The 11,263-nt window shown below is 37.0% G+C and overlaps 1 protein-coding gene across 1 annotated transcript; it reads right to left on the reverse strand.

Annotated features, from left to right (window-relative positions):
• Positions 1 to 435: 435 nt before the first annotated feature.
• Positions 436 to 4,656, reverse strand: LOC131078918 (uncharacterized). The gene is made up of 5 exons (XM_058016756.2): positions 2,851 to 4,656; positions 2,431 to 2,675; positions 1,543 to 2,024; positions 1,239 to 1,385; positions 436 to 1,069 (listed from the first exon to the last, which is right to left on the reverse strand). Exons 1-5 carry the CDS (start codon positions 3,402 to 3,404, stop codon positions 1,025 to 1,027), a joined length of 1,473 nt encoding a protein of 490 aa, XP_057872739.1. The 5' UTR covers positions 3,405 to 4,656; the 3' UTR covers positions 436 to 1,024.
• Positions 4,657 to 11,263: the final 6,607 nt, after the last annotated feature.

Here is an 11,263-nt window from a genome sequence, read left to right on the forward strand (position 1 = left end):
TATCTCTTTATGGGTTGACCTGGCTGACCTAAAATAGAGATCAGTGAAAAAGTGTTTATGTGGATAACATTTTTAGCTTTAACTTTTAAGACATTAGATTTCTATAGTTCATAATATTGAATTTTTTTTTTTTTAATATTATGAATTTGATTGCATAGATTACTTTTAATTTTACAATGGCAATGGACTTTCTTATCTGTGGAAGAAAAACAAACAGCATCTGGAAGGCAGATTTTTTAATTTATTTTTATGGGATTTGCTGTGCATTTGATCTTTATCTTTATTTTTGAAAAAACAGAGCAAATGACAGCCAGATAAAGATTGCTTTCTCTACTTTAATTTTTTTTTTATAATTTGATATATATCAGTGTATTTTACATAGATGTTTGCTAGTGTTATCATCCAACATCCAACTCAAAGTCCAAATAATACAAGTGAAAAAAACTAATTGAAAATTGATATTGTGTTGGTATTTTTGAGGAATAGCCTTTTCAATTCTCAGTTTACATTGGTCCTTTGGAGAGGAAGAAGAGAAGACAATGGAAAACAAGGGATGTTTTTCATTGACTGCTGAGCACTTTGGCAGTTGTTAAATTGCCTAGGCAGTTGTTAAATTGCCTACACAGAATACTTTATGACAAAAAGCTGGTCTTATTGACAATGCTCTAAATCTGCATTGAATCCATTTGCTATTACTCTGAATCTGAGTATTGCTTCAAAAATTGAGGAGGCTTGCATGGTACACCATAGCAATGGCAAATCAGTTTTCTTATGTACAGAGTTCCCCTTTTAGGTTTTGTGATCTAGTATTCACCAGCTGCTACTAGTTTTGCACAAAATGCAAAACTCAAGGCAAAAACTTATTACTTCAGAATCAATAACTGGAAGCTGGCATGGTTGCAACTCCCTGTTCAATGGAATCAAACATAATTCTGCTACTCCCATTGCTCCCATTATCATGATTGTGTACTTGTTCAAATACTGGGGTCACAGTTCACACCAAATGGCCTAAATGGGTTTGAGCTTATTTCTGTATTTCATCTTTCTCCTGCAATTTTCTCAACTCCATCTACAAAAGGCCAGATGAAATGAAATAAACAGATTATATGAGAGCCCATAAATGACTAAAATAGGTCAATTAGACTGTTGAAGTATAATTCCTTCATTTGTAAGTCTGAGTTTTATTAATATAGTTCCATACAATTATCCTCTGCTATAGGAAGGAAAGAGAAATCTACCTGAAGTTTTTGGTGTTTTGGAAGGGAGACCTTATTCTTTCTGCGTCCTTTGCAATTGATTGTGTGAGTTGCTCTTCTTGACGAGCAACAATTGATAGTAGTGCTTGCATTAGCAGAACAACAGCTAACCTTGTTCATCCTTTGGGGCTGTTATAATATACAGTTTAATCTTAGTTCTCTCTTTAGTATAGGAAGCGAAAAATGAAAATTAGTACTCCAAAAAGAACATTAGCATTAGCAATTAACAAGAAGAGAGATCATGATTCAAAACAAACAGAATACAGAGTGCATGGCAGACACCTACCATAGAGAAATGCCATCTCTTTTGTTGAAGCTTAACATCCTTGAACTTCTTTTCATAGCTGTCAATTAACTGGCTTTGTCTACTGTCTTCCTCATGTGAATCATTGAAGTCCTTATTCACTTTGTCCAAGTGCTTGCTTCTTTTAGGAATGCCTTGTGAGCTATGACAGTGTCCTCTAGAAGATGCCGATTTAGCAGACTCAATGGAGGAATTGTTCGAGGAATGAGGATCAGATGCACTCCTATTGGAAACACATTTCAAAACCACGGGAGCAGCAGAAACAGAACAATTATCAACTTCCACATTTGTATTGCAATGTTTCAGTTTCATGACAGGACTAGGCACACTTTTTGGCTGCCCTCTACTGATAAACTCTGCCCCTCCCCAGGAAACAGACCTCTGTGAATTTATTTTTTTTGCATTGGAACTGAAGTCACCCTTCACAGATTTTACTCTGCAAAGTTCAGGTAAACCTACATCACCTGCAACCAAAACATGCATACAGAGGAACATTAAATATAAATAATCTCTGTTTATGGTCTAGCATCAAAACTCATGAAGCTTTATTCTCCTAGGTATAAGCAAGGAAGAGCAAGACCTCCATTAAGCACAATGAAATGAATAATATGCACAATTTTCTAAACCTGACTGTCAACTAGGTAGTTGCATTAAAGATACTCTAGAACTTAGGATTATGTTTTAAGCCACCTCTGGAGTAGTTCAACACAGTCATTTTGGGTTAAATTGTATGTGTAGTTTAATGACCATCGATTGCACGGACTTCCAGTGGACATTAATAAAAAAAATCCAGTCATTCCATAATCTTATGCCCTCTTCTTGTCTATTCTGTAATTTGTGGACATTAGTATTAAATTCTTACTTTCTTACCTCCTTTCACAGGCAGAAACTTAAAAAACTGAGAATCTGAATTATCCACAGGTACTGCATTGAGCATCTCAGTAACAGGAATTAAACGATTAGCTAGAAGAGCAGGAACATAATTTTGCATATGCCTTGCTGAAGATGATGTTAAAGGCCTGTTGTTGCTGCTGCAGTAAGAGAGAAGACTAAGACTAGAGCACGAAGAAGGACTGCTATCAGGGCCCTCAAAAATACTTATTGGTGATGAATTCCTGAAGAAATAAAAAAAGAACTTTATGTTAATTCCAATTTCCACAAATGAGGAAAATAGCCTAGTGGCACCTCAAAGTATAACTAGGTCAGGAATCCAGGATAGACAAGACGAGTGTCTCCAATCACAATGAGCTATAAAAGAAAAAATAGAGAAGTGAGAAAGGGTTTACCCACCTGAGTGACCGCCATTGGAATTCTTCTGGATAGTGCAGGACATCTAAAGCAATTTTCCCAGGATCTACTTCACCTTTGGCTTCTGAAGTTTCATATAGCTTGATTGTGTGAAGTTTGGGCTGCAGGATGCTTCTGAGTCTCTCAGAGAGAGTCCTGGGGTAGTTGGATACCAAGTTGGTATCTCTGCTAACACTGTTGGATTTTTGAACAGGTGGCAATCTAAGAGCCACAGTGCTCATTTGAGGGTCTTGATGTTTAGGCTTTCCTGGTTTTTCTTCCCATTTAAAGGGAACTGAAACTGAACATGGGCAACCCACTGGGTCGGTATCAGAGTTAGGTTGACCTGTCAATTCCTTCCTTCTTGTAAGCAATCTGTTGAAAAAATCTCTCTCTGATTCCAGATGAAGATCAAGCTCTGGTGATGACATGGCATAGGAATTGTGTCCAGTTACCTCTGAATCAGATGACACAGTCTCATCTGTTTCTGAATCCACATTTAAACAATTAATTTTTGCTGCCTGTGAAAGCTCGCCAAGAACTCGCCCCAGCAACATACTTGCCTTCTTCCTTCCCAGAAACTCCCAAGTACAAACAGCAACACTACTACAGACTACCTCAATATATTCAACCCAAAATGGAAGCTAATTTATATAATCCCAATAAAATGTAATACCACATATCAGAACTAGGTCAAATGAAGGCTAATTCACACCACCTAGAAATACAAATCTAAATGAATCCAATTATATACACAAATACTTGCTAGTTTTACACCCCAAATACTTGCTCAGAGAACCCAATCTCAAATATAAACCCCAAATGGGGGCTACTTCCCACCATACAACCTCAATAAGCACTAAATGAAGGCTAGTTCAACTTCACATAAGTAATAAACCTCAGTGAATTCAATTCCACCTTCAACCTACAGGGCTAGTTTACACCCCAAATACTTGCTCAAAGAACCCAATCTCAAATACAAAACCCAAATGGGAGCTAGTTCAGACCATCAAAATTGTGAGACTGGACAATACCTGAGAAGAATGGAAGGAAAGAATATGCTTGCTTGTAGCTGGAAGTGGGCAATGGTATCCACAAAACACCCACACCTTGAGGGTGAATCTCTGTCAGACTGGCAAAGAGAACAGGGGAATTTTCAAGCAGAGTTTCCCTAATAGGAGACCCGCCCTCCATTAAGAAAGAACATCTACAAGTTAGTTCTGCAGTCCTCTCTGTACACCCTTACCCTAATAATCCATCCTGTATCAGAAAGCTGCAGCTTCTTTCTGATGTTACACACTACTTTGTTTTTTCGCACGTCAACACAATCTTGTTTGTTTGTTTGTTTCTTTATCTGGTGGTCCTCAATGAATGGATTGTGCTTGATTGATAAAGGAAGATGTTAGCTGCGAGTCACATTATTTACAATAAAGGTGAAAAAAGACTGGAAAAACACATCTGCTGTAATAAATGGTCACGAGGAGGCAGTGAAGAAGCTACCACCTTGGCTCTGTCTGTCTTTGCATTAATTTTCATTCCTGAGATTTTAAAACAAACAAGTACTTTGTTCTGCTAGCTATACCTTGCTTGCTCTCCTGTTGCTTCGATTTCACGCACATATTTGAACTGCAATTGGGTGTTTGTGAAGATTCTAAACGTCTGTAAAAGGAGACATTATCCATGCGGAAAAGAAAAGTTTTGATTTTTATTAGTTAAGAAGATAAAAAAAAGGAGGAAGAATATGTACAGGCAACGAAAAGCATAGCCAACAGTCAAGAAATTTATTTAACAAGGCTTCTCATGAGAATACCATTCTATATATGAAATACCATTGAATATGCTGAAATGTACATATTTATTCTATTGTTGGATCCATGCGGCTGGTTGATATAATTTTCAGGATATTTATTCTATTGTTGGATCTATGAGGTTGGTTGATATAATTTTCAGGAGGATTTATGAGAAAGATCACTTTAAATATAATGACATTTTATAGGTTGACTATGGATTATTCAAAGAGTAGGAACAAAAATGGACAGAATAATTAATGATCATTGCAATAATAAAAAAAAAAAATTGTGTTTAAGAGTGAAAAGTGTCCTATCTACATTTACATGTGATATAAATTTTATATAGTCTTTGTCATATTGCATATGGTTGTGCAATTTGTGTTCTCGATGTTGAAGCATGTGCACATAACCATATGCATGTCACATTGTGTATGAGGAGGACACATGAAGCTACAAAATAATTCATTGCTATCTGTCAATTCATTTGTTTAAACAATGATTAAAATAATTAAAACTAAGCTATTATTTGAATTGCATGACAAACTTTTGTTAAACAAATTATATACAATTTTTCCCATTTTATAGTTTTCTTAGAAATTATCTAAAATTATAATTAAAATATAATTAAATCAATCTAGTTATAGTAAAATTTTATTCAAAAAGATTTAAAAACTTTTAAAATTTAGTTTTCTATGTAATTGTAATATTTTTCTTTAGAATTTTTTATATTTTTATTTATTTATTTCATGAATAAGTATTTGCATCACCATTTATATAAAATAATATCACACATTCATAGAAAGAAGGGAGTCTGGATATAAAATCACTTCAAGGGTTCATATGGAGCTAAAGATCAAATCATAAAACATTAAAAAAAAAGTTGTTAAATAGTAACATCAATAACAAAGGAGGAAGGGTGTGGGCCTTGTTCACTTGACTTAGCCCATGCATCGATGAGGTCTAAAGTATCCATAGGAGGGTCCCAACCCTCATCATCATTGTCTTATTCTTTATGGACTGGCCAAATAGAAAGAACAAACCAAAGAAATTTGCTTGAATTAAACCAACTAGAGGTTACACTAAAAGGCCACCTAGAAGTCACCTTCTGAGAGGTGGAGAGGTGGAGTACTAATAAGAAAGTTATGACCAGCCCTATTGTCCACGATACATGAGCAACCAACACAGTTGCCAAAAGGAGGCGAGGATGAGTGCAATAGGGAAACTTTAGCCACAATAGAGGGCATTTCCCCAATGGTTGAGGAGCACATGTAGGTGAGTCACTTCTAGTGCAAATTTGCTAGATTGCACCTAGATTTGTGATAAAACATTAAAACAAATAATTACTTTAGAAAAAGAGAGAAATATGTTGATCAGTAGAGAAATTAGTAAAAATTGCAAATTTTTTTATCTTTCCATGTGTTGAAGAGAATCTCTACACTGAAAGCTTGCCAAATCCAATTGAATTTTTTAGGGATATGAGACAAGTCCCCCTAAAAGAATCATATGCTAGGAGAAAGGCTCTAGTTGAAAGGATTTTAAAAAGTCATGAATCTAGGTCCAAAGTTTCTAGGCTTTGGGGCATAAGTAGAAGAGATGCTTGAGAGACTCAAACTACCTAAAAAAAAGGGCAATGAGGATTTTGAATATTCAAATGGGAAAGTCTAGAGACCACATGGAAGGCCTTGGAAAAGAATACACTAAGAAAATGGGCCAATTTTGGTTCCAAAACAAGCGACCAAATGGTGTGAAATTAGTGTTACCATATAGAAATCAAAGAATATAAATATCATCTTTGGTTTGAAGTTGACTCCATGGGAAGGTGAGGATAAAGACAAAAATAACCTTGTCAAGGCTTATAATTGTAGACAACAATGTTTGGATCTCACTTCCAATATTTCCACCAAGTTCTAGAAGACTGGATTTCAATTTTGTGAAACATATTAGTCAAAATAGCCCTTATGACTATATTAAATATTTTACAATCCTAATTAGAAAGGTGAAACTTAGCCTTAGTGATAATCTATGATATGAGACTCAAAAGTTCTAGAGATTAAATCTCATAAACATTGATTTTATTCCTTGTAAAATATTGGAGCCCATACCTAAGACAATCCAGTAAAGAGGTGACCTCAATCTTATAGAATTGGGAACCACCAAATATTCTAATATTTAATGAAGATACCGTCATAAAATCTTGAACCATTCCAAAGAGCTAGGGTTTTAAGGCTTTACAAGCTCTCACAATTTTCTTGAAAAAAAAATGTCTTCAATGTGATTTGCATTCTTCATATTGAGAAGACCTTGAAAATCAATCCCCTTTCAAGCAGGTTCTTCGATTGGGCATTAAGAGGAAATGTAATATCGAATCAAGATTTTTTAGGGTCCATCTCTAGTGAAAACATAGATAATCCATTTAGCACAAAGTGTCAAACTTTGTCACTACATGGACAACTGACCCAACCATCCAAACTCGTGAAGGAGACAATAGAATTCTTAGGAAACCTTATAAAAACCCTTATGATTTGTAAAGGAAGCACAAATGAAATCATGGATACTTTCCAACTTCATCTAAGGGGATTTCAAAGGATCTCAAGAGGAGGAATAATACACATGGGTGACTACAGTAATCTTAGAGCATACATGAAATTTTATTGTTGAAATAAGGGTTTTGGTAAGATTCTTCTCAATTTTGGAAATAGTCACTTGTCATTACGAAATCTAAGAAGCTTAAAAGGAAAAGGGAATGCCCAAGTATTTGAAGATTCTTCTTTGATGAATCCACTTCCATCGAAAGCATTTAGCCAAGGGGATGTAAGAAGGAAGGATTATTTGTAGCATTGAGTCTTATGCCATTGAATGACCAAGCCAAAGGTTTGATAGAAAGTATAGAAGCATTTGAGTTCTTATTTTATATTTTTCTCCTCTTTAATGAGAGAGGAATGAATCGTCTACATAATGGTCATTAACAAGTGAAGTTGATGAATTGGGTAAGACAAAACCTTTGACAAGCTCTTGAGATACAAAGTGACCCAAGAGGTAGTTATTGACCTCAGTAACAAGTACATAAAGAGCCGAGGCCAATGACCAATGCTAGAAAATTATATAATGGAAGATCCCAAAAGCATTGGACTAACAACCATTATTGGTGATGCATATATATGCATACCAATAAAGAGCATATAGATAGACTGGATGAAATGGGGCCCAAATCCAAGAGCTTGAAGCATGACAAAAATGAAGTGTCATTCAATGTGATCATATGATAGGAAAATAACCTTTTAATAAGAGCATCAAGCTCATTCCATGCCTTCCCAGATCACAATGATATTATCTAGGATGTATCTAAATGCTATGAAGTTGGTTTTATTTAATTGTGTAATCCACAAAAGGAGATGATACACCTCCAATTCAAAGCTTTGGTGATAATTTTGTATGACACATTGAGTAGAGTAATAAATCGCCAATTATAGATGTCCTCTTGATCACTAGTCTTATATCTGTGAACTTGATGTTTCCTTTATTAATGACTTTCCCTAAGGACTTGGAATGGAAAGCTTTTAGATAGACTTTATGCATGCCCTTACCCATACAATCCCAAATGTTCATCGTAAATTCACAAGGGAAATCATCACACTCAAAATCCTTGTCATTGGCCATTTTGTGAATTGTAATATTTTAACATTTTAATAAGATTATAATAATAATAAGTTAAAACATAAAAAAATATAAAATTGTAAAGCGGAAAATAATCGAACCCTCGTCGTCCTCCCCTCCCCAACTCCGAGGAGAGAGAAGGGAGAGTAACTAGGGTTGATGGTTTTCACTTAGGAGGGACTTTACATTCAAAAGAGGGGTTGAAACCCACAAGATCCAATCCCACACAATGCAAGATTGGATTCTATATGAGTTTCAAGGGTTGTGATAGCAAGGATACCCTCTTTTGTAAAGAATGTGGATAGAATGTTTAAGCTAGGAATGCATGGAAAGTAGGAAAGATTCACTTATAAACAGAGATAGGGATATGATATGAAGCTGCGGACCTGGAATTAGCAGTAAAATGTCGGGACGGTGCTGTTCTGCAAATTTGAGCAAAAGTTGACGGGACGATGGCGCCTGGCGTGCACACGGTCCTCCGAAGAATCCGCGAAACGAAGGGGGATCTGTTCGTCTCTGCACAAGGATTCCAAATCTTCAATTTCAGCCGCGTACCTGCAACCTACACATAGAAAAGAGAGGACGATTGGGGGGTTAGGGATTAGGGATTTGCCCTTAGGTCAAACCCCGGTTTTGGAATTAACCAAGAAATGAGAAATGCTTGTAAATGTAATGTAAAACAAGTACTAATACCTTGTTGTAAGGATGTTTGTATCCTTATATGCGAAGGTATAGATGTTGTTGTATGTTGTATGTTGTGTGTTGTAGTATGTGATCTCCTCTTCAATGGTTGAATCCTTGTCTTGAATGCAACACCTAGCCTTGAATGGAGACTTAGAATGATCAATTGCTTGAAGGAATGCTTGAATGCTTGAATGTTTGAATATCGTTTCCACCTTTTTCCATCCTCTCCAAAATGAGAGAGGAAAAGCAGTTTATATACTTGCCAATTAGGGTTAAAAGACTGATTTTCCCGACCTTAGGCCGACCAAGAAATGTTATTTTCCAATTTGCAAACAAAAAGGCCCGAAGTCCCATAGGAGACCGGGCCCAAAATAGGGCCAGGGACCAGGGCGCTGGGCGCCATGGTCCTGGGGGACCAGGGCGCTGGGCGCTCTAGTCCCACCTCCCGGGACAGCAGGGTGCAAGGAGGATCAAGCAGGGTGCTGGAAAAATGCAGTTTTTGATGTTGTGAACAAGTTTCGGGGTCTCCATTCAGGTTCCGTGTTGCATCGCCATCGTGAAGACCCAAATGTGGTCGAAATTGCAAGTGTCGCAATTTTAGGACGCTACATTTAGCCCCCACTTTAGCGGGAGTATAAGCGTACGCTCATACTTCCGGTAAAGTACAAGGAAACAATATTGAAAAACTTTCACCACGTCAAGGAGGCAAGATACACCAAGCCCCCAGTGGACTAAGGATCTTACGACTTCGATTGACAAAGTAAAAGGGAAGATCACGAGGGAGAACCATGACTGTCAGTAGTAATGTTCCCTCACTATGAGTCATGCAAGAAAGATATCAAAAATTTTCAAGGCAAAGCTAAATTTGCCAAGAAATTTTCAAGTATCTTGAAAAGATATGAACGGGATGTATGCCCCCCTACGTTAAAGCGATCGCACACGCCTCACTGGGGGTGATTGCTTTAAGGTAGTGATACATATAAGAAATGAGAAAGGAGCACGTTATCACAAGGATTTAGCCCCCAAGTGTGAGATAAGCCCAAGGATAATAGACACAAAACACAAAGCACAAGGTGACTTCGCTTTCCTCGGGGTCAGTATGTTGTATGATAATTCATGTATATCATATGTATGTATGCATAATTGTTCTTCATTCCCCAATCAAGGAAGGTCACCTAGAAGAAGGGAACACATGTGTCTTTTGAGTCAACATGAGAGAGATCAAGAGATCTCAATGCTTTGCATCGTCCTCAAGTAGACAACACTAAGGACAACAAATAGAAGAATGAGAATAACATATAGAAGAAGTAACAAAAGAGAGGGGGAGAGAATCTGCTATGCTAATGAAACTAGTCTAGCACGTCATCTACCCCCCGATCTTGTTGATCAATGTTTCGGGAAGGTAGGGAACACGCTAGAGGAGGAACATCCAACACAGCAGATGGAGCTATCACAAGATCCAAACAAGGGCTATGTTCATATCCCAAGCCACGGTGTTCTTGTCTAGGAGCTAGGATAAGTGCTTTAGAAAATTCATTAGATAAATGGTTATCAATATCAACAAGTTCATATTCACTATCAGAATGAACAGGAGAAGTAGCATTTTCATCATGAATAACATTTTCATCTATATCATCATCAAGATTTATAAAAATAGGATCTTTAACTCGCACAGGATCAAGACCATCATGCATCTTATGTTTAGGAGATTTCGGCTCAATCGTTGGCTGAGGAGAAAATGGAATAATGCTTGTTGAAGGTGTTTTTGGGGATTGTAAAGTCTGAGAAGCAGCTGCCTGAGCTCTAAGACGACGCTTTCGTCGGCGTTCACGTGCAGAACGATTTCGTCTAGTCTTAGTAGGAAGATTAGGAGATTGAGGAGGAGGAATGTTCTCATCCTTATCACTTGGGTGTTTAGGTTGTGGTCTCTTAGGTTGAATAATAGGAGAAGAGGAAGGTCTCTTCTCTCTATAAAAGGAAGGAGGAGGAACTGCTCCATATAAAGGAGGAATATTTGGTTTAGGAAGGAGACCAAGTCCATCATGACGAGGAGGTATAGGTCTACTCTTAGGAAGTTTATTAGATATAGGCATAGTCACATCCATAGGAATGGGTTGGGAATCTTCTTGAGGAAAGACATTAGTTTTATCTTTCAAAGGAAGAACTTCCTTCTCAAGAATGATAGGAATGTCAAGTTTGGGTGTTCTAGGTTCACTTAGAGATAGGATCATATCTTTTTTCCACTTTTGATAAGATTTGAAAAGATGATCACTTCGCGGAGGAAGAGA

The sequence above is a fragment of the Cryptomeria japonica genome, chromosome 2 (assembly GCF_030272615.1).
Source record: "Cryptomeria japonica chromosome 2, Sugi_1.0, whole genome shotgun sequence".
In the NCBI taxonomy this organism is placed as follows: domain Eukaryota; kingdom Viridiplantae; phylum Streptophyta; class Pinopsida; order Cupressales; family Cupressaceae; genus Cryptomeria; species Cryptomeria japonica.

Coding starts and splice junctions, on each gene's coding strand:
- LOC131078918 (XM_058016756.2), bottom strand. CDS start 3,404: ATGTTGCTGGGGCGAGTTCTTGGCGAGCTTTCACAGGCAGCAAAAATT. Junction 2,676..2,850: donor TTCCAATGGCGGTCACTCAG/GTGGGTAAACCC, acceptor TTATTTCTTCAG/GAATTCATCACCAATAAGTA. Junction 2,025..2,430: donor GTTTCTGCCTGTGAAAGGAG/GTAAGAAAGTAA, acceptor TTTTGGTTGCAG/GTGATGTAGGTTTACCTGAA.